The sequence below is a fragment of the Globicephala melas genome, chromosome 4, assembly GCF_963455315.2.
Source record: "Globicephala melas chromosome 4, mGloMel1.2, whole genome shotgun sequence".
NCBI classification, from domain to species: domain Eukaryota; kingdom Metazoa; phylum Chordata; class Mammalia; order Artiodactyla; family Delphinidae; genus Globicephala; species Globicephala melas.
The window spans coordinates 103,212,930-103,237,743 of NC_083317.1; the positions used below are offsets into that span (position 1 = coordinate 103,212,930).

General features: G+C 37.0%; 1 protein-coding gene across 1 annotated transcript in view; it reads right to left on the reverse strand.

The window, feature by feature from the left end:
* The window catches only part of NMD3 (NMD3 ribosome export adaptor), a 39,783-nt gene extending 16,065 nt beyond the window's left edge, over positions 1 to 23,718 (reverse strand). The window contains exons 1-10 of the mRNA XM_030845141.2: positions 23,596 to 23,718; positions 22,983 to 23,039; positions 22,308 to 22,442; positions 20,078 to 20,174; positions 15,758 to 15,838; positions 12,995 to 13,123; positions 12,625 to 12,715; positions 5,065 to 5,143; positions 4,286 to 4,382; positions 1,361 to 1,478 (exon numbers count right to left, since the gene is read on the reverse strand). Coding sequence (XP_030701001.1) covers positions 1,361 to 1,478; positions 4,286 to 4,382; positions 5,065 to 5,143; positions 12,625 to 12,715; positions 12,995 to 13,123; positions 15,758 to 15,838; positions 20,078 to 20,174; positions 22,308 to 22,442; positions 22,983 to 23,026 — 871 coding nt within the window. The 5' untranslated portion in view covers positions 23,027 to 23,039; positions 23,596 to 23,718. The remainder of the gene's footprint in view (positions 1 to 1,360; positions 1,479 to 4,285; positions 4,383 to 5,064; positions 5,144 to 12,624; positions 12,716 to 12,994; positions 13,124 to 15,757; positions 15,839 to 20,077; positions 20,175 to 22,307; positions 22,443 to 22,982; positions 23,040 to 23,595) is intronic.
* Positions 23,719 to 24,814: the final 1,096 nt, after the last annotated feature.

Genomic DNA, 24,814 nt, shown 5'->3' on the forward strand with positions numbered 1-24,814 from the left:
AAGCTTTTGCACAGCAAAGGAAACCATAAACAAGACCAAAAGATAACCCTCAGAATGGGAGAAAGTATTTGCCAACAAAGCAACTGACAAAGGATGAATCTCCAAAATATACATGCAGCTCATGCAGCTCAATATCAAAAAAAAAAAAACAACCCAATCCAGAAATAGGCAGAAGACCTAAATAGACATTTCTCCAAAGAAGATATACAGATTGCCAACAAACACATTAAAGGATGCTCAACATCACTAATCATTAGAGAAATGCAAATCAAAACTACAATGAGGTATCATTTCACACCGGTCAGAATGGCCATCATCAAAACATCTACAAACAATAAATGCTGGAGAGGGTGTGGAGAAAAGGGAACCCTCTTGCACTGTTGCTTGGAATGTAAATTGATAAAGCCACTATGGAGAACAGTATGGAGGTTCCTTAAAAAACTAAAAATAGAACTACATATGAACCAGCAATCCCACTACTGGACATATACCATGAGAAAACCATAATTCAAAACGAGTCATGTACCACAGTGTTCATTTCAGCACTCTTTACAATAGCCAGGACATGGAAGCAATCTTAGTGTCCATCAACAGATGAATGGATAAATATGTGGCACATATATACAATGGAATATTACTCAGCCATAGAAAGAAACGAAATAGTTATTTGTAGTGAGGTGGATGGACCTAGAGACTCTCATACAGAGTGAAGTAAGTCAGAAAGAAAAAAACAAACACCGTATGCTAACACATATATATGGAATCTAAAAAAAAATGGTCCTGAAGAACCTAGAAGCAGGACAGGAATAAAGATGCAGACATAGAGAATGGACTTGAGGACACGGGGAGGGGGACGGTAAGCTGGGACGAAGTGAGAGAGTGCCATGGACATATATACACTACCAAATGTAAAATAGATAGCTAGTGGGAAGCAGCCGCATAGCACAGGGATATCAGCTCGGTGCTTTGTGACCACATAGAGGGGTGGGATAGGGAGGGTGTGAGGGAGATGCAAGAGGGAGGAGACACGGGGATATATGTATATGTATAGCTGATTCAGTTTGTTATAAAGCAGAAACTAACACACCATTGTAAAGCAATTATACTCTAAATGGAATACAACTAATAAAAATTTAAAAGTTCACAGAAACCTTTCTTCAAACAAAAAAATACAAGGATAACTTATTAAAAGCTTTAAAAATTCCAGTATTTTAAAACACCGTATGGTAAAAATTTTAACCACTGTATAGTACTTTTTTAAAACAATGTTACTAAGAATGCTTAATAAAATTAACAACATTAACAAATTATTACTGCTTGCTGGAGAGAACTGTCAAGGCAAATAGCTTCGAAAACTTACCTTGTAGGGTATTTGGATCTATGAGATGGATGACGCTGGTTACTCGAATACACACACAAATCTGGTTCATGTTTCCCAGGCTTTGTGCCAGTTTTGGAGACAGACAAACAACATTATCCTAGGCGTAAGAACTAACATTTAGTATGAAGGAAATCCTAAGTAACAGTCTCCAGTAAACAATCATCAATGTAAAGCTGATCCAAGCGCATTTGCCCAAACCAAAATGTCATTTTTAATTCTATGTATCAACAAAGGGCCTAAAAAAAAGAATCAGACCTTAAAGAAACAGAAAATAAGCTACACCTTCTTAAGATGGGAATATCTGTCTTAATAAAAATGCTTTAAAAAATATTTTCCAGATTCTTCACCAAACTATTAAGTTTGTTTCAATTTTATTAAAGTGTGAACGCCTGCTTTTTACTCTATGTTAATATAGTTTACATTCCAAGCAAAGTATTATAAACACCAGAAGGAGAGTGATTTTCTAATCTATTTCTGCCTTCATTTAATCTCTATAAAAATTAATTTCAGGGACTTCCCTGGTGGCGCAGTGGTTAAGAATCCACCTACCAATGCAGGGGACACGGGTTTGACCCCTAGTCCGCAAAGGTCCCACATGCCGTGGTGCACCACAACCTGTACTCTAGGGCCTGCGTTCCACAACTACTGAAGCCCGCGCCCAGAGCCCATGCTCTGCAACAAGAGAAGCCACTGCAATGAAAAGCCTACGCACCGCAACAAAGAGAAGCCCCCGTTCGCCACAACTAGAGAAAGCCCTCATGCAGCAATGAGGACCCTACACAGCTAAAAATAATTTTTTTAAAAAACATAACCATTATTAAAAAAAAATTAATTTCAGAGGAGCCACGTGTTCCTCCTTCTTGTCTACATGTACCAATATGAAATCAAAGATCTAATGCCCCCTTAAAAGCACATATGCCTATGTGTGCATCAGGAAGTATTACCACCAATGTGGTTTACTGCTTTTAAGCTGTTATTGAAATATAAAAAGGATCTGGGTTATATTTTAAGCTGTATCTGTTCACAAGCCTCCCCCACTGAAGGAACATTCTGTGCCTCCCTAATGGCACCTAGTTCAGTCCTTTTCCTTTTTTTTTTTTTTAACGTAGTAAGAGTCTCCAAAGATTAATGAAAAAACTTCTTTACACTGTGTATTTATCCAGATACCTGTATGAGTCTCTCAAAGCACTTAATACACATGGCCTAAATATGCCCTCACACCTAGATTCATATTTCCCCAGTTTTACACCAGGAAAATGTTCACTGTTTTAAACTAGGAGTCTGCAAATAAGATCCTCAGGCCAAATTTTTGTAAATAAAGTTTTGCTGGAACACAGCCTCAGCCCTTCATTTACCTATTATCTATGGCTACTTTTGTGCAACAACAGCACAGTTGAGTAATTGCAAAACCGATTATATAGCCTAAAAGCTGAAAATATTTACTATCTGGCCCTTTACAGAAAAAATTTGCTGACTTGGTTTTAAGCCATCATTTCATCCCTGGTAGTGTGCTACACCATAAATTAGTGATAACTTTAAAGCCTCAGAGTCACAGACCTAGACACAAATCCTGGCTTCATCATTTTGTAGTTATGTAACTTTGGGCAAGTCATCTAACCTCCCCAAGCTTCAATTTCCTCATCTTCAAATGATGATATGACTTACTCCCGTTGTTATGAGACTTGAAGAGGTGAAATATACTTATAATAATAAGTATAAGAGATAATAACTTTATGTAGAATGCTCACAATAAATTATGGCATTTATTATTAGTGATTTAAACATGGACATGCAAGTTCCTACGTGGCAGAGACCTCTAGTACTTAATCCTTAACACACAGCCTTCTATACAATAGATCCTCAATAACTATTTGTTGAATTTTAATTCATTTATATTTTTGAAGCAGAGTTTTACCTTAGTACAATTAATGAAATGATAATCTATGTCTTAAGTGTTATTCAGATTATATTTTTAAAATCACAAGGATTTCCCTGGTGGTGAAGTGATTAAGAATCCACCTGCCAATGCAGGCAACATGGGTTCGAGCCCTGGTCCAGGAAGATCCCACATGCTGCGGAGCAACTAATCCCGTGTGCCACAACTACTGAAGCCTGCGTGCCTAGAGTCCATGCTCCACAACAAGAGAAGCCACCGCCATGAGAAGCTCGCGCACCACAATGAAGAGCAGCCCCCCGCTCGCCACAACTAGAGAAAGCCCACGTGCAGCAACAGAGACCCAACACAGCCAAAAATAAATAAATAAATTTTTTTAAAAATCACAAAAATAATTCTGTGATCTCCTTTCCACAATATTTAATTTTATCATGCCAAAATCCAGTTTGCATATATTCCACAAAGTGGTTCACTGATAATTATTTTAAAGTAATTTCCTGTATTCAAAGTTTCACAGAACTGTCAAGTGTCCACTAGGACTGCCAAAGTTTAAGGAATTCGCACCATAAAACTGCAACCAGGCCTTTTAATTAGTACACCAAAAATTTATAATTTTAAGCATGATTACTTTTAAACATCTTTTTAACATGGCTGAAATGTGTCAGCAACCATTAAGAAGGAGGTTTTCTAAATGTTTAACCAATCCCAGAAGGAAACCAGGACCTAATAATTACATATAAACCAATTAAGAAGGACATGGATTAAGCTGGGCTTCCCTGGTGGCGCAGTGGTTGAGAGTCCGCCTGCCGATCCAGGGGACACGGGTTCGTGCCCCTGTCTGGGAAGATCCCACATGCCGCGGAGCGGCTGGGCCAGTGAGCCATGGCCGCTGGGCTTGCGCGTCCGGAGCCTGTGCTCCGCAACGGGAGAGGCCACAACAGTGAGAGGCCCGCGTACGGCAAAAAAAAAAAAGAAAGAAGGACATGGATTAATTAAATGAGAAAAAGTACCTTGCATATTGGAACAATTTCCACAGAAAAAGTGCTTTTGTAATTGTATGTGTTACTATGGACATCCTGAGAGATCAGTCTCTGTGAGGCTTTGTATCTGTTAAGAGAAAAAGTTAATCATATAAAAAAACAAAGGTCCTTACTTGTAACAAGTCTTGAGAATATAAACATCAAAACAAATCATTACTGTCCAAGGTCTGAAACAGCAATGCCTGCTATGGTGAACCCTCATTTCGTCCACTTCATTTAAAAACTTCACCAATCTGACTGCACCCTACCTATTTTCAACTTTACCTACTGAAAACCTCCAAAACATGCCCTTGGCTTAGACCAATCTAGTCTACATATAGCATCCATTAAAAGCCACACTAATGCCTGCCCAAAGTCATTGTTCACACTAATCTCACTTTTCAATACAAACTCTACTTTTGAAAATTTCCCCATTTTATGAGCTTAAGTTCTTCCTCTTCCATGAAGTTTCTCCCCAAAGTCCTCTACCCCCGTTTTTCTTCTCGCTTATTTAAACATATTCAATCAGTGGTTCAGTACTACAGTGCTTACTATTGTGGGGTGAGGTCTAGCTCCCCAAAGAGATTGCTAATGCTCTTTGGCTAATACTTCCCTTAAAATGGTTAATCCAATAAATACTTACTGACTGTGTAAGTATCCCTACTATAATTTAAATATTTTAAGATAGGATGCCAAAGCCTGAAGAATGGATGTGACCTAAGTTCATTCCCAGTTCCCTGGATTTAATCACATGTACGTTCAAAACATACCTAGTGGGAACCGTACACTGAAGAAATTCTACCATCTTCTGAGCATGTTGTTTTGAGGAATAATAGAAATCCAGACCATCTTTTAAAGAAAAAAGCCATGTTAAAATAATACCACAAAGTAAGATTTTCCTCTGCTAACATGATTACACCAAAAATTCAATGCATATTAAACAATTACAATATTCTAGCCATAGCACAGGAGGAATACCGTTATCACTTAAAGGCTTGTTTGACAAAAGGATAGACAAATCCGATAAATACTAACAAAACAAGATGCCCAATTTAAATTTCAGACAAAATAAAATTAAGGTTAAAAGAAAACAATATTAAACAGAAGGATATTTTATGTAATAAATGGAACAATCTACCAAGAAGACAATAGGAATTCATCTAATAACACAGCACTGAGATGAAGAAAACAAAAACTATTAAAAAGAATAAAATTAACAAATGTTAATACACATGCAATCATTGTGGGAGACCAGTATAAGACTATCAAAACCAAAATGACCAAAATGACCAAAAATAGGGAGGATACATAGAACTTGAAAAACCAAGTATCAAGGTTGATTTAATTGACATTGTAGAACATGGTCCCAAGAAAGACTATTATTTTCAAAAAGTCATAGAATATTCATAAAATAATCACATCTAAAAATAAAAAAATTCAATAAATTCCAAACAGCAGAAATTACTACAATGTTATCTGATCACAATGCAGTACCATTAAAAATAAGCAGCAAAGAGATAACTAAAAGCAAACTACCTGCTAAGAAATGTTTAGAGATATTCTTCCAAACAACTCAGCTAACTAGGAAGACTAAAATAACTTCGAATAGCCAAAACAATTTTGAAGGCGACCAAAGTTGTCAGGAATTTACACTTCCCAATTTCAAAACTCAATAACTTTAGGTAGTCAAGACAGTGAGGTACTAGTATATTAAGAATAGATTATACAGATCTACAGAACAGACTTGAGAATCCAGAAATAAACCCTTACATTTATAGTCAATAAATCTTTGACAGAGGATCCAAGGCAATTCATTGGGAAAAGAATAGTCTTTTCACTAGGAAAACATGCTATCCACATGGGAAAAGATGAATTTAGACCCTTACACCATGCACAAATATTAACTCAAAAGGGTTAGACTTAAATATAAGAGCTAAAATTATAAAACATTTGAAAGAAACAGGAGAAAATCTTTCTGATATCAATTAGACAAGAGTTCTTAAACATGACACCAAAAGCATGCTATTTAAAAAATGATAAATTAGACTTCAAAATTTAGAAATTTCACAATTCAAAAGACACCATTTCATGCAGGCATCACACATCCTAATTTCAAAATATATTACAAAGTTACAGTAATCAAAACAGTATGGTATCGACAAAAAGACAAGTCTATAGAATCAATCCACACATACAGTTAACTGATCTTCAACAAGTGTGCCACAAATACATGGTGGGGAAATGATAGTCTCTTCAACAAACGGCATTGGAAAAACTGGATATCCACATGCAAAAGAATGAAATTGAACTCATCTTACAAAAATCAACTCAAAACAGATTAAAAAGACTCAAATGTAAGACCTGAAACTATAGAACTTCTACGAGAAAACATACAAAAAAAGCTTCATGACACTGGTCTTGGCAATGATTTCATGGATGACACCAAAACAAAAACAAAAATAAACAACTGAGACTACATCAAACCCAAAAAGCTTCCACACAGCAAAAGAAACAATCACCACAGTGAAAGGGCAACCTACAGAATTGGAGAAAATATTTGCAGACCATGTATCTGCAAAGGGGTTAATCTCCAAAATCTATTAGGAATTCCTACAGGTCAACAGCAAAAAAAACTAATAACCCAATTAAGCAACAGGCAGAGGAACAAGACATTTCTCCAAAGAAGATGTGCAAATGGCAAATAGGTATATGAAAAAAGCTCAATGTTGTTAATCGTCAGGGAAATGCAAATCCAAACCACAATAAGTTTACATTTCACACCTGTCAGGATGGCTATTACCAAAAAAACCCACAAAAGACAATTAGTACTGGCGAGAACATGGAAATACTGGAACCCTTGTACACTACTACGGAGAATATAAAACTGTGCAGCCACTATGGAAGATAGTCCAGATGTTCTTCAAAAAATTAAAAATAGAACTACCATATAATCCAGTAATCCTATTTCTAGGTATTTATTCAAAAGAAGCGAAATCAAGATCTCCCATGTTTACTGCAGCACTATTCACTACAGCCAAGATGATGGACATTTAGGTTGTTTCCACAACAGATGAATGGTTAAAATGTGATATACACCTCCAATGGAACATTATTCAGCCTTAAAAAGGAAGGAAATTCTACAATGTACAAAAACATGGACTAACCTTGAGGACATTATGCAAAGTGAAATAAGCCAGTCACAGAAAGACAAATACTGCATGATTCTACTCATATGAGGTATCTAAAATAGTCAAATTCATTGAATTAAACAGTGGAATGATGGTTGCCAGAGAGGAGGGGGAAATGAGGAGTGACTAGTTAATGGGCATAAAGTTTAAGTTAAGCAAGAGATTAAGCTCTAGAGATATGCTGTATAACACTATACTTACAGTCAACTATAATGTATTATACACTTAAAAATTTAAGAGGGTAGATTTTATGTTAAGTGTTCTTATCACAATTTTAAAAAAAGACCCATTAAGAAAATGGAAAGATAAACTAGGAGAAAATATTTACAAATCATATGTGATGAGGGGCTTGTATCCAGTGTATATTTTAATAACTCTTACAACTTCAGACAACCCAATCAAAAACTGGGCAAAATATTTAAACAGCTATTTCACCAAAAAAGATACAGAAATGGCTAATAAGCTCATGAAAGATAATCAACATCATTAGTCATTTGGGAAATGCACATTAAAACCACAATGAGATACCACTTCAAATTATCCTCTAAAACGGCTATTTATAAAAAGAAACAATAGCAAGTGTTGATGAGGATATGCAGAAACTAGAACCCTCAAACACTGCTGATGGGAATATAAAATGATACAGCCACTTTGGAAACACTTTAGTAGTTTCTTAAAAAGATAAATATAAATTTACCATATGACTCAGCAATTCTACACCTAGGTATGTACTCAAGAGCATCAAATAGCTGAGATACTTGGTGAGAAAAAAAAGAAATATGCAATGGGTAGTGGAAAAAGTCAGCTTTAAGTACCAGCTACAGAGCCAATATGATACTCAGAAAATTTATTAAGTCTACATATTAGCAACTGAAAATAAACTAAGCTTTCAATTAATTCAAACAAAAAACTAAAGAAAGTAGAAGGGAAAAAAATTGTATAACTATGTATGGTGATGTATGTTAACTAGACTTAATAGGGTGACCATTCAGCAATATACACAAATATTCAATCAATATATTGTATACCTGAAACTAATATAATGTTTTATGTCAATTCTACAATTCTACCTCAATTAAAAAAATTTTTAAATAGAAGGATTAGTAACAAAAGCAAAAATTAAGAAAAAGTAAGACTTTCTTGATAAAACTAACTTTGAAAAAACTAGAATAGACAAAACTTTGGCAAATCTGATGGGAACGGGGAGAGAGAGGAAGTGAAGGGAGATGAAAAAAGACAAACAACATTAGCAAAAATAAAGAAGATACAATGATAGTTATGGATGAGATTTAACAGTATGATATATATACCACGTTCAATTTTATGCCAAGTATGTGAAAAGCTAGACGAAATGGTGAATTTCCTTGGAAAATGCTATTAAAATTGATTCAAGAAGCAGTATAATACCTGAAAGACTAACGTCCTAATAAAAGGAGTTGAAAAGCCTTTACATCCTTTCCTCATACCAAACTGGATGGCTTACTGGGCAGGTTCTTACAAAACTTCAACATGTTGATTAACAGTATGCAGAAAGAGGGGAAAACTCCAACTGTTTCAACGTCACTAACATAACTGATAGCATGATGGGACAGAACAGTTTAAATATAACTTTGTATGCATATGTATCAGATAGAAATCTCAACAAATATTCTATTTAGGGGTGAAACACAGAAAGATGGTAATGCCTGATACATTACCACTCAATGCTATTCTCCACTCCTAGCCAAAGGGGAAAAAAAGAGGGAATAATACTGCAAAGGAAGAAATAAAACTATCGTTGTGTACAGATAATAATTTACCTAGTAAATTATCATGTATATGACAAGAATATAATGTAAACTATTAGTGATTAAGAAATTTCAGAAAGATCAACATACAAAATCAACATTTCCAAAATACTAGCAATAATCACTTAGAAAACATAATGAAAACAGTTGCCATCCACAATAATAAAAAGCATAGAATAGTCAAAAAAAACTAGAAACATTCAAAATCTTCACGATGAAAACAATAACATGTCACTGAAATACAGAAAAGAACTAAATAAACATGATTATGCACCAGGCACAGTTCTAAGTGCTTTACACAAATTATTTAATCCTCACTATAATCCTATGAGGTAGTGTTATTATGATCCTCTCTATTCTATTAATGGGAAAACTGACGCTCAGAGAAGTTAAATAACTTGCCTAAGGTCACACAGCAAAAAACTGGTGGGACAGAGATTCAAATTCACAAAATCTGGTTCCAAAATCCATGCTCTTACTCACTATCAACCAAGGTTTACAAAAGAATTAATAAAAGGGCACATACTATAAAGTATAATTTACATACTGTAATAAAAGCAGTGGGACAAAATAAACCAGAACTGAGCCATGTGTACAAAGGAATTTAGTATATATAAGAAAGGAGATATTTCAAATCAGTGGGGAAAGGACAGACTACTTGGTAGGTAAGTATTGAGACAATGCAAGTTAACTTTCTGGGAAAAACTCTTACCAGGTAAGATTAAAGATCCAAAAGTAAAACAGAAATTTACTTTCTAAAAATATCTTTGGAGTATAAAAAACTTTCCTATGTAAGACAGAAAGTCATAAGCCATAGCTATACAAAACCAAAAAATGAAAAATTTAGGGCTTCCCTGGTGGCGCAGTGGTTGAGAGCCTGCCTGCTAATGCAGGGTACACGGCTTCGTGCCCCGGTCCGGGAAGATCCCACATGCCGCGGAGCGGCTGGGCCTGTGAGCCATGGCTGCTGAGCCTGCGCGACTGGAGCCTGTGCTCCGCAACAGGAGAGGCCGCAACAGTGAGAGGCCCGCGTACCACAAAAAAAAAAAGAAAAAAGAAAAATTTAGATGATAACAGACATGAGACATTGTAAGAAAGTATATGCTCTCTCAGGCTCACACTCAAACACATGCTCTGCATGCTCCTCTCTCTCTATATGTAATAATACACACACGTAATGAGATTGATATACTAAATAACAGACACAAAATATGTAAGGAAAAAACAGATATATGCAGAACAGACAATTCACATTAGATAAACATAAATAGCCAGTACATATGAAAATGTTAACCCTCATTAGTAATCAAGGAAATGAAAATAAAAACAAGATGCCTTTATTCTCTTCATCAGAACAGCAAAAATTAGAAAGTCCAATACAATCTTATGCAGTGTTGGCAAGTGTTTGGAAAAACAGAAATTCTCACAAGTGACTGGACTGTAAGCTGGCACCATTTTGGAAAACAATCTAGCAGCACATGTATAAAATTTAACATTTGCATACTTTTGTCTAGTAATTTCAATTCCTGAACTCAGTCCCACAGAAAAACCACTATGCACAAACATAAGGATGTTTATTACAGTACTGTTTGTAGCAGCAAAAAAAACTAGAGCATCTTGTAAACCAGTTAATAGGAAACAACTAAATAATTAAAAACATACTGATTAACAAATATACAACCATAGTGGTTAAAAATAATAAAATAGGATTATATGCAATGACCTGGAAACGTTTCTAAATATATTAAGATGGCAAGTCACAGAATATTACAGAACAGTCTCACATATGAGGGAAAACCAATGCTATCACAATTCATATACAGAGTACACACTGTAATACCTTGTTTTAAGGGGCTACATCTGGGAATAACAAGTGGATAAATGGGACAGAGGTCCTTTATTCATATATACTTCTGTTTAAATTTTTACAATTGTTATGATTTTAAAAACAAAGTTACAAACAAACAAGCAAACAAACAAAAGATTCATTTACATCAAATCAAGAACCAGTAGGGGGAAAAAAATAGATTAATTCCTCTGGATGAAAAAAAGGACTGTTAAACTTCCAGCATTTTTGATTTTTAAAGTGACTGCAAAGGTATGTACCAGAATGTATCCAAGTCTTTTGCTACAAAAAATTCTGTGTAAGGACATTTCTGCCCTGGTGATGAACGATAATCAGAGTTTTCTGCTTCCTTTTCTAGAATATTAGGATCCCCTAATCCCCAAAAGTTACTCAAAACAAAGTTACTCAGAACAAAGGTGTATTTTTGCCTGATGGCTAGCCACAAATATCCAGGCACCATGTTAAACAGGCTGCAAAGTACCTTCCCCACAGTAAGTATTCAGTAAACTATGTTTTACAAATTTAGACTGTTAACCTTATAGTGGTAATGCACTCAAATCAGATACAAAGCTTAAAAGATTTTCTCCAGGTAACATAACTGATACTCATTTCTTCCCATTTAAGGACCTAAAATTACACTTCTAATTACTTTCCTCAAGACATATGAGATAAATGACTAACAGATCAGTAAGTAACAGAGGAGCTTACACTTTTAAAATAAGTAGTACAAGAATTTGGTCATTCCTTCAAGAATAGCTATCTCTAAACCTGTACTTTAACAACCAGGAAAATTATACACATGTCCTACAACTAAAAATATTAACTTTTAGCAAGAGACTTAAGAGTTTGCTAAAGAATATTTACTTTTTCTATTATTAAAGAAATATTTATCCATCGGCTAGTATATAAAAGTGTGCTACATCAATAGTAAGTGCTAAGACAGAACACGCTGTGAGGAGCCATTATGAAATTACACATTTTTAAATTCCATCTTCAAGAAATCTAATTATATCATTTGTATATCACTATTTATTATTACTGAGTTTAGCCTTTTGATTTAATGTATCCAGCACAAATGCAGCTAGGCATATGAAAAACAAAAATATTACAACTCACAGATCTCAAAAATAATTTTCTTTCAATCAGAAAACTGACCTCTACATAAGTTTTTGATGAATTTCTATCATACCACTTTACATTCTATTAATGTAGTTACTGGTTTACTCATCTGGTAGCTATTTAGTGTAAATTTCAATTAAAATAGAAAAAAATTAAAAATTCAGCTCCCCAGTTGCACTAACCACATTTCAAATATTCAATAGCTACATATGGCTAGAGGCTACCAAACTGGTTGGACAGTGCAGATAAAGAGCTAAGATTTTTTTCTTCCTAACAGAAATTTCTTTTGGACAGTACTATTCTAGATACTATCAGTAAAGATAAAAGACTCCTTAGGATAGCTGCAATAAAATTCTGACATCATTTCAAATGCTTTAAATTTTAACTCACCATGAATGTCTTTGATACGAAGTGTATTCTGGTACATGCCATATTTCAAAATCAACTGTTCCAGATAGTAGAAAGTTTTTTTGTGCAAAGTCTAAACATAAATGCATTACTGGATTAATAAATGAAATGCAAAAAAAAAAAAGCCATCTACAGATATAGGACACTGATTTTTAAAACAAAAACAACCTTTAAAGATTATCTAAAATGTGGCAGTGATCTCTTTCTAAAGGTGAATGCCCCAGAGACCTGGATATCCCTACTGCCTGAACGATTTGGAAAGAGGGGAAAGGAGAAAGTTTTACTCGCTATTTATAACCGACAAAGATGAAATACAAGATGGAGGATTCACACATCATCTTTCTCTCATTACCTTTTGCCTGACTTGAACCACAGCCTTCCAGAAATCCTTAGCTTCCACTCTGTGGCAATCTCCACACATCTGGGGCTGAACAACATAATCCACCACAAACACTTGCTGAAGGATAGCACCATTCATCACCTGACGAAGAAAACAATCACACTCCTTCATTCTTTCCTTTCTGTTTAATAACATAGTTTTCTTAAAAGAAGATCCTTCAATATTTAACTTAAAATCTTCTTCCATGAATGCTTTGAGGAAATCAACAACAAATGAGTTACATTTAAAATCGTAAGTCATACTATTTCAAGAAAGATATATAGGTTTAATTCATAGGATTTATTAGATTAACATTTCAAATTTACCTTTAGTTGAAGTGTTGTAAGGATATTTTTTGCAGAATTTTAATAGCTATATATTCATGTACATGCATGTGTGCGTATAAAGTTCTTCCTTAGGAGACCAAGAAAACTCTCAAAAAAGAAGACATTCCTTAATTTAATTGTCCCCAAACATAGGCAATCATCAGAAATCACCTGGGAAGCTTTAATAGATTCCTGGATCTTACATCCAATTGAATCCAGTTTGATTCAGTCACTGTGAGTCAAATGATCAGCCAAGTTTGAGAAGCACTGCCTTAGCTCATGTTTTTACTTCAATCTTATTCCAAATATAAATGACTTTGAGAAGATTAACTTAGCCCACTATCATGAACAATGGCTGCTTACTATCAACCTGATCATCTGTGCAGATGATCCAAAAGAAAACAAAGGGTTAAAATTAAGAGTGCCTTTGTTTCCTTTTAAGCTGTTCAAGTCATAATTTACCAATAGCCCCTCATTTTCCTACCTATACTTTTTTTTTTTACATCTTTATTGGAGTATAATTGCTTTACAATAGTGTGCTAGTTTCTGCTCTATAACAAAGTGAATCAGTTACACATATACGTATGTTCCCATATTTCTTCCCTCTTGCGTCTCTCTCCCTCCCACCCTCCCTAACCCACCCTTCCAGGGGGTCACAAAGCACCGAGGTGATCTCCCTGTGCTATGCGGCTGCTTCCCACTACCTACCTTACATTTGGTAGTGTATATATGTCCATGCTGCTCTCTCGCTTTGTCACAGCTTACCCTTCCCGCTCCCCATATCCTCAAGTCCATTCTCTAGTAGGTATGTCTTTATTCCTGTCTTACCCCTAGGTTCTTCATGACATTTTTTTTCTTAAATTCCATATATATGCGTTAGCATACAGTATTTGTCTTTCTTTCTGACTTACTTCACTCTGTATGACAGACTCTAGGTCTATCCACCTCATTACAAATAGCTCAATTTCGTTTCTTTTTATGGCTGAGTAATATTCCATTGTATGTATGTGCCACATCTTCTTTATCCATTCATCCGATGATGGACACTTAGGTCGTTTCCATCTCCGGGCTATTGTAAATAGAGCTACAATGAACATTTTGGTACATGACTCTTTTTGAATTATGGTTTTCTCAGGGTATATGCCCAGTAGTGGGATTGCTGGGTCATATGATAGTTCCATTTGTAGTTTTTTAAGGAACCTCCATACTGTTCTCCATAGTAGCTGTACTAATTCACATTCCCACCAGCAGTGCAAGAGTGTTCCCTTTTCTCCACGCCCTCTCCAGCATTTATGGTTTCTAGATTTTTTGATGATAGCCATTCTGACTGGTGTGAGGTGATACTTCATTGCAGTTTTGATTTGCATTTCTCTAATGATTAATGATGTTGAGCATTCTTTCACGTGTTTGTTGGCAGTCTGTATATCTTCTTTGGAGAAATGTCTATTTAGGTCTTCTGCCCATTTTTGGATTGGGTTGTTTGTTTTTTGTTATTGAGCTGCATGAGCTGCTTATAAATTTTGGAGATTAATCCTTTGTCAGTTGCTTCATTTGCAAATATTTTCTCCCATTCTGAGGGTTGTCTTTTGGTCTTGTTTATGGTTTCCTTTGCTGTGCAAAACCGCTGAAGTTTCATTAGGTCCCATTTGTTTATTTTTGTTTTTATTTCCATTTCTCTAGGAGGTGGGTCAAAAAGGATCTTTCTGTGATTTATGTCATAGAGTGTTCTGCCTATGTTTTCCTCTAAGAGTTTGATAGTTTCTGGCCTTACATTTAGGTCTTTAATCCATTTTGAGCTTATTTTTGTGTATGGTGTTAGGGAGTGATCTAATCTCATACTTTTACATGTACCTGTCCAGTTTTCCCAGCACCACTTATTGAAGAGGCAGTACATTCACTATACAATCCACTGTACATTCCTGCCTCCTTTATCAAAGATAAAGTGACCATATGTGCGTGGGTTTATCTCTGGGTTTTCTATCCTGTTCCATTGATCTATCTTTCTGGTTTTGTGCCAGTACCATACTGTCTTGATTACTGTAGCTTTGTAGTATAGTCTGAAGTCAGGGAGCCTGATTCCTCCAGCTCCATTTTTCGTTCTCAAGATTGCTTTGGCTATTCGGGGTCTTTTGTGTTTCCATACAAATTGTGAAATTTTTTGTTCTAGCTCTGTGAAAAATGCCAGTGGTAGTTTGATAGGGATTGCATTGAATCTGTAGATTGCTTTGGGTAGTATGATCATTTTCACTATGTTGATTCTTCCAATCCAGGAACATGGTATGTCTCTGCATCTATTTGTATCATCTTTAATTTCTTTCATCAGTGTCTTATAATTTTCTGCATACAGGTCTTTTGTCTCCTTATCCTACCTATACTTTAAACCATGCTGAGAAAATTATGTATAGCTTACCTCTTTCTGAATAGTTAGTTTAACCTTAAGTCTCTTAGAATGGGGCTCAGTCCAAACAAAGCTTGCATCTACAAGCCGTACCTTAACAAAACACAAACAAAAAGAAACGTAAGTTCCCCTCTGAGGAGAAAAGAAATGAGAGAATAACTCATTAATAAACAGATTTCATAGATGCTTAAGGAATCCATGATTAATCTACCCAACATCACCAGTTTAAAAAAAAAAAAGTTATCATCAGAGGTATGGCAACAAAAACAGCAAATAAAGGGAAAATCTAATGACTATATTGATGAAACTGGTATAATTCAAGCAAAAATTAAAATACTTGCATAGAAAAAAACTCCTTTCCCCTAAAAACAGTATACAGTTTTTTGAATGGAAATTACACTTTTTAGAAGAAAACAAAGACCTGATGACCTCATCATCTACTAGAAATCTCATGAACAAAGGTTTCTACTTTTATTATTCTCACTATAATATGTATGTGGCTTAAAAAAAAAATGAACATTCATTACAAGGAGTCTCATGCACTGAATACTGAATCCACAATGGTAACTCACTGCTAAATCAGCAGAGGCCAGAAACAGTTTGCCATATGTGACAAAATGAATGTAGCTCAATATGGCTAAAATGGGTGTTTTGAGGAAGGGGGTGGGAGAACAAAAATGGAGTTTGTTTCAATAATTTGGGCAGGAGTTGTAGCTGACCTGAACTGAGGGGTCAGAAATAACAGTAGCATAAAGATCCAAGCCAAGAGCTATTTAGGAGATAAAATCTATAGGATTTAATAATAACTGGATATGGGAAGGAAGAAAAGAAGATTCTAGAATGATGGTCAAGTATCCAGCTTGGGCATCTAGGTAACACTATTTTTCTGACACAAATAAAAAACAGATTAAATGGGGAGGGATGTGCTATATTTGGTTTCAGACATTTAAGTTTAAGAGGATTTATCTAAGATATCCAAGTGAAGCTGTTCAGTGGATAGTGAGATATCTATTTGGTCTGGAGCTCTATGGAGAAATCTGAGCTGTAGATAACAGATTTGGGAGACATGAGCAGGCAGATAATTTTATCAAGACCTTTCTGGTGAGAACTAGATAAGCTAGTATAGGTACAGCCATCCAGAGTAAAACCCTCCTCATTCGACTGGTTCCCTAAAGCAAAGCCTAGTAGTCAACAAGCGACACCACGTACAGAGGGTGACAGAGAGCTTCTTACTCCCTCAGCCTCCATCTGCATTCCCCATTCCTCAGCCTCACCACACTATCTGTCCTCAGACAACCAGGAATAATCCATCTTATCGAGCCCTTTAATTCTTCTTTACCATTACCTCAGTCACTCCCTCATCTCCCACACTCCGATCTCCATATGGTTCCACATATGCCCTTTTCCTTTTTTTTTTTTGCAGTACGCGGGCCTCACTGTTGTGGCCTCTCCCATTGCGGAGCACAGGCTCCGGACGCGCAGGCTCAGTGGCCATGGCTCACGGGCCCAGCCGCTCTGCGGCATGTGGGATCTTCCCAGACCGGGGCACAAACCCATGTCCCCTGCATCAGCAGGCGGACTCTCAACCACTGCACCACCAGGTAAGCCCACATATGCCCTTTTCTATCCCATCTAACACTCCTCCCCAAATCCTGAAAACCTTTTACTGGCCTCTGGAATTCAACATTCACTAACAACAAAACCTCCAAAATCCTCAATCTCTTTCCTGAACATTCCCTTCACCTTCTAGATCTCCTGATTATATATATTGTTCTCCCTGCAGCTAATTAGAAGTACTGACTGATTTTTTTTCTCATCTTCTCAAACTTTTATCATTAAAGGATCCCCGGATTCAGTCCTGAAATTTCTCCCTTTCTCTAAACTCTCTAGGAAATCTCATCTAATATTATAGCTTTAAATACCATCACACCCCAAATTTATTATCTCTGGTCTGGACCACTCCCTTGCTCATTTATCCAGCTCCCCACTATTTCTACTTCCATGTCTAATGGACATCTAAGCACCACTTTGAGATGAGCTTTGATCTCTCCTGCCTGACCTGCTCCTCTTTTTTTTTTAATTTTATTTATTTATTTATTATTTATTTTGGCTGTGCCAGGTCTTAGTTGTGGCATGCGGACTCTTAGCTGCTGCACGCATGCGGGACCTAGTTCCCCGACCAGGGATTCAACCTGGGCCCCTTGCATTGGGAACAAGGAGTCTTACCCACTGGACCACCAGGGAAGTCCCCTGACCTGCTCCTCTTAAAGCCTTTCCTACTTCACTATCAGTAACTCCCTCCTCTGGTTGATCAAGTTAAGAACCATGGAAGTCACCCTTGACTATTCCAACTCATAAACATACATCCAGCTTCATGAGTAAATCCTACTGACTACCTTCAAAATACAGCCAGAACCTGTCCACTTCTCACTTCCTCTACTACTGATCCAAATATCATTTCTCATGACTACTACAATCGCTTCCTAAAGGTGCCCATGCCCCTCACATCTATTCTAAACACAGCCAGAAGGAAGCTGATAAACTGTAAATCATTCATCTCACTATTCTGCCCTATACCCTGTATACCAGCGGTCCCCAACCTTCCAACCTTTTTGGCACCAGGTACCGGTTTCACAGAAGGCAATTTTTCCACAGATGGGGGTGGGGGGTGGGGCGGTTGTTCAGGCGGTAATGCCAGCAATAGGGAGCAACAGGGAGCAGATGAAGCTTTGCTCACTCACCCACCGCCGCTGCTCACCTCCTGCTATGCGGCTCAGTTCCTAACAGGCCACCAACCAGTACCTGTCCGCGACCTGAGGGATGGGGACCCCTGCTCTATACCCACTATACTCAGAGTAAAAACCAGGCCTCAAAAGGGCCTACAAGGCCTGACCTACCGACTTTCCATGCCTTCCCTGGCTTCATCCCCAATTACTTTTCCCTCCCCACTCCACTCTAACCACACAGGTATGCTCCTGCCTTTGGCCTCTACACTTGTTTTCTGTACCCATAATGCTCTTCTCCTCCAGATTGTGGCTCCCTCCCGTACTGCCTTTAATGTTTATTCAAGTATCACCTTATCAATGAGGCCTCCCCTAACCATTCTATTTTAAATTGCAACTCTTCCCTGCACAGTTCTGGCTTTTTCCTCCACAGAATTTATACCTCTTAATATACCTATTTATTTTGTTCATTGACCACTCTACACCCTCCCCTTCAACTAAAATAAAAGCTCTCTAAGACAGGGATTTTGTCTCTCTCATTCACTTCCATATCCCTAACACCAAAAGTAGATTGGCACAGAGTTGAGTTAATAAACATCTGTTGAATGCTAATGAATTATTAATGAACATCTGACAAAAGCCTGAAGTATGAAAACAAAAGACCAAATTACACAAAAACTGACTCCAGGAAAAAAAAAAAAACTAAGACAAATCAGGGAACAGAAGGAAAGTAAAAAACAATAACAGCATATTATTAAACCTTCAGAAATATTCAACAGACTGTATCAAGAACATTAAAAACTCTAAACTTAAAATATTACTACTGAAAGAAAATTAATACAAAAACTGGAAGATAAAAGAAACTGTCAGGAACACAGGGAAAAAAAGATCAAAACCAATACAAGGGCAAAAAGGCAAAGTTTTCAGCTAGTAGGGCCAATATTTGACTGATACAAATTCCAGGGAGAAAAAACAAGGAAAATAAAGGGAGAAACTTCAAAGAACTCTTACATGTAATTTTATCAGAGTTTTAAGAGAATCTGAAGCTCGTCAAACCAAAAGAGCCATTTCAATTACAAATATACCTGATGGAAATAAGTCATAAAGTTTAGCATAAAGAAAACTGAAAGTGGTATGTAGAGAGCCTAACTACACTAACAAACCCTATTTGTTTTCTGAAGATGTTTATACCCTGACTTTAAGTAATAGGCACAAATATTTTCTTTGCAGAGCAGTAACGAAAAATTTTTTAAAACCGAATACCATAGCCCTAATACTATAGTCTCCAAATTATGTTTAGCAATGGCTTTATATAAACATTTTCAGTAAAGATTATTGCACATAAGAGGTTCTCAAATAATGAATGAAAAAAATTTGATTCTAAAGCAAAAAGATTTTCATTTCCATTAAAAAAGAATATATACAACTTTAAAAATGAAAACAGCATTTGTAGTAGTGTGCTTACCAACAGTAGCATTTAATAGTTATTTTGGAAAATCTACTCAAACAAGGATTATCTGAAAATGAGAGATTAAGCGCGCACACACACACACACACACACACACACACAGAACCCCCCACAAAAACTGGTTTTAGCTATTTGACCTACCTTACTCAGAGGGGCTTTGATTTTTTTCAAACATAAAGCAAGAAGTTCCCTAGATTCTAATGCACATTGTACCCAAGTTCCTGGTGGCTGGAAATATCTGAGAGAAAATATATTGAAATTCAGGATCTCTCAGGAAAAAAAAAAATTTCCACGTGAATATGCAGACGTAACAATGATTATTAAATTAATAATACCCAAGGTTGATCTGAGGCACTTAACCAAAATATATTTTAGAAGTTCCAGAAAACTTTCGGTTAGACAAGTAATTTAGTTAAAAAGATAAAATTCTGAGTATTTGAGAAAGTCAATCAGAAATAACTTATTAAAAGGTCTTATTACTTCAAGCACCAATAAGCATTCCAGTGAGGATGACAAAATGCCCCAGTGTTCCTTGAAGCTATACTTTGAAACACAGGTGAAAAAATCACCTCCAAATAGCATTAAAATGGTTTATAATGTACATCTAAAATGCTTAAGAACTGCTTATTTCTCACACACAAAAAAGGTAAATTAGTACCTAATACTATGTATCAATAATACCTCAGACTATTTATCTACTTCAAAGTCCCTTTTCAAATTTTAAATTGTAAAATTTAAAATCTTATATAAAACCTGACTAAATAAAAATTGAAATCCCTTATGTATGTACTTAAAGTTTTTTAGCCCAGTCAGCTCAGGACTTAGGACAGTGCCTAGCATACAGCAAATGCTCAATAAATTAATACTTCTAAATGTATTATGTGAATGCTTTTTTTTCCTTACTTGTTAAGTAAATAGTCTGATTTTCACTTTTAAAGTTTCACTGAAAAAAATTATTTATATAGGTCCCTTTGTTATAAGCATGTTTTTGGAGTTAGAAAGGGCTTCGTACATCATCTAATAAAGCCCCTTCATTCTGATGAGGAAATTAAGGCTTAGAGAGGTGAAGTGGCCAAGAGTATCAAAGAGCTAGTTTGTGAGAAATTCAAGATAAACTGGGTCTCCTGATTCTTTGTCCAGTGTTTTTTTTCCACCGATGCTCTTAAGAATAGCGAATATTTATTATAGATTAAGCCTCACACCTGCCAAGCTTACAAACTATAAACTCCCTGAAACAGTACACAAGTTTCATGTCTTTGTTTTCTGTATTTTTCTGGGAAGATGCAGTTTTTAAATTCTTAAAGGGATTCATGAACCCCTCCCTCCCAAAAAAGTTAAGAGCCACTAGAGTCCTAACCCATTTGGGAAATCACAGGCATATAATTTTATGGGTAGTTTCAATGGGTAGTTCTGTATTACTCAATGGCCTCCTAGACATAAGCTATTCATGCCAACGACTAAAGAAAACATAAAAGGAATAAAACATTAACTTTCAGAAGAAGTCTGCCTTAAAATCCAGTCTTCATTTCAGACCATGCTAGATATGATATATTGAGCTGTTTTTCCATCAGCTATAGTTATTTTAGTTACATGGGAACATTAATACATGATTTTTAATTTAAAACACACCACTAAATTACTTAAAAAATAAGGTGCTTTTTATCATACACGGCTTCTAAATGACTGAAGCGGAAAACAAAAGCTTCATGGTAATTAATAGTAATATGTCTTTAAAATCTGCTCTCACCCTTAAAAACATAAACTTGTATCTATTAATTGTATACATCAAACCTATTAATCTCTTAACAGAAAAAGAACAGATTCAAATACCTTTGCACTAACTTTACCAAATTAGCAGAGAAAAATAGAAAAGAACACTACAAAATTGCCAATTCTAAAACCTCTAACTAGGCCAACATAAATAAAACTTAAATCTCAATTACATGCACTTTATTACATATATCTTATCGCATGTTATTTTTAAAGGATGGAAAGAGTATCATGTCTAGTGATTCACTATTATGGGAGTGTCATAACCCTAGGTGTACTGGGAACACAAAATGTTTAAGAATCATTGCCGTGTTATCCAAAATGAAAGTTCTATAACCTCTGATGTCCACTATGGTAACCACCAGGCACATGTGACTACTGAGGACTTGAAATGTGGGTAGCAGACAGAACTGAATACTTAATTTTATTACATTTTAATTACCTTAAACTTAAAAAGCCACATATGGCCAATGGCTGATGCCAATCTAGAAGAATGTACAGTGAATATCTTAACACTCTTAAAATATTGTCAGTATATCCTGGTGGCTCTCCCACATACAAATTTCAACTTTAAGCAGGATAAAATAGTACCACACCGTACCTTTGGCACTGTTTGCAGAAAGATACAGAGACTTGTTTTGGAATGCCTTGGCTGATATCTACTTTACTTCGCAGACAAGCCACACAAATATTGGCAGGATTTGGACTGATCGGGACACCGCAATCGCAGCACAAGCTTAAATAAACAAAGCATACGTTTTTCAAATTAGATTTCATAAGTGCACAGGTTAAATTAAAAAACTATCAAACAGGGAGTAGCAGATACAAACTATAATACTATATATAAAAGAGATAAACAACAAGGTCTCACTGTATAGCACAGGTAACTATATTCAATAACCTGTAATAAACAATAATGGAAAAGAATATAAAAAATATATATAACTGAATCACATTGCTAGACAGAACAAATGAATACATAATTTTATTACATTTTAATTACCTTAAATTTAAAAGTCAATGGCTGATGCCAACATAGAAGAATGTACAGTGAATATTTTAACATTCTTAAACCAGTATTTACTACCACAAACTTCCCAGCGAAAAATGAACTCGTTTTTCTCAGGAAACAAGGCTTTTCATTTTTCCCACTTAAGACAAAAGAATCCCCCCGACCCCACCCCGCAAAGAAAAGCTTTCCCCACAGTAAGTTTCAAAGAGTCACTTTTAACATTTTTAAACTTAAGAGGGATGGGGGAAAAGGGACGCGACTCACATGTGTCCAGGTGTGTGCTTCGCGGGTTCTGTCACATACTCCATTTTTCTGTATATCCTGATTTTAAAAAGAGAGAGAATAGTAAGATTTAAGACATCTGTTACTCATCTTCCTTCTGCCTCTCTGAATAAGGCAGCCAAGCCTCGTAAAGCCGCAAATAAGAAAAACCAATTCCACCTGGAACCTTTGGAAGAAGTAATTTCTTTAATAACACAAATAAGCGAATTCCGGAGGTTCCCGTCTGCAAGACCCTCGAGCCACTAAACTGCGCGCTGACCTCAGGCGGCACCTGGACGCCAACCCCGGCGAACCCAAGGAGGGGCCAGAGGGGGCCGGGGCCGCACCGGACACCCCACGCCCTCACCGCTGCCGCGGGCGTGCCTCGAACCTCACTGTAAGAGTCCGCGGGCGGTGTCACCGCACCTGCGGGCCACCCACCACCCCACTCCGACCCCGCACCTCACGGGTGAGACCTCACGCGGGCTCCCGCCGGCGGCACACACGCTCCGCGCACGCGGCCCGAGGAAGCCCGAGCCCAGGGAGTCCGTCCCCCTCTCTCCTTAGGGACCCCGCACGACTGCAAGCCGGGTCTCGGCCCCCAGAACCTACTTACCGCCTCTGGGCCAGACCCAGATGTGCCGAAAAACCGCAGCAGGACCAGCTCCTACCGCCTAGTCAGCGGCCACCACACCTGACTCCTGTACACTGAAGATCTCGCGAGAGAATAGCTCGAAATCTCGCGGGCCGACAGCGCGAATCACAGCGGCGTGTGGGGGACCGAGAAAGGGGAGGGTGCTGGCGAGCGGAGGGCGGAGACGGCAGGGCGGAGACGGCAGGGCGGGGCGGGGCGGGGCGGGGCGGGGCGGAGGCCAGGCTGGTGGAAAAGATGAGGGAGAGAAGGCAGCGGGCTCTCTGGCTCTCCCGTCCTATGGCGCCTGAGACTCACACAGACTTTACAACTCTTCTATTTGGTTATCGTCCTTCCCGATCTTCTTGGCCAGAGTTCACTCAGAGCCATTTTTTAGATACCCCTATTGGGAGCTTGCTTCTTGTTTAAATGATTATATAAAAGTTATCTATAAACGGTACCACATTGGACAAAAATTACAGTAACCTCCATCGAGGGCAGTGCCTTTGTCTATTTTGTTCACCGTTATATGCCTAATGCCTGCCACATCCTAACTGCTCCAAGGAATATTTGTTGAATAGATGAAAGAAATGTAAGAAATAACTATTTGTGAAGAAGTCTATGTTATTTTCAGACCACTCTAATTATTAGAATGTGTTTCCCCATAGTGCACTTAATATTTCCTTATGACTTTATACCTTGATCCTAGAGCAGCTCAGAAAGAGTCTAATCACTTTCTTATGACAGAATTTCAAATGTTTGAAGAGTGCAACCATATTCTTTTTCTGTCTTCTCGCCCCAAATTTCAAGAAATAAGCAAGGTCGTCTTATAGAAGGTCATTAAAGAAGGCCTCCCATTTCTTGCGTAGGGTACTTAAGTAGTCTCCCATTCCTTCTTATTTCCACACTCCAATCCATCCTTCTAAAATGCAAATTTGATTTTGTTACTCTCCCCTGCTTTTAATCCTTCAATGGTCTCCACTCTGGATTATTTCGTTTCTCTGCATAGAAAAAGGACCCTTCAGGATCTGACCCTGACGTAACCTGTCACATTCCTGAGAACACAGCCTTTCAAACCAACTGGCAGGTCCTACAGGAAATAATCTTCCTTTGCTGGCCTACCTGTGAGTACTGACCAGCTTCAGAATGTCAAGGGCTGTTCCTTTTTTCTTTCTCAATACACCCCTTCCATACCCTGTTTGAT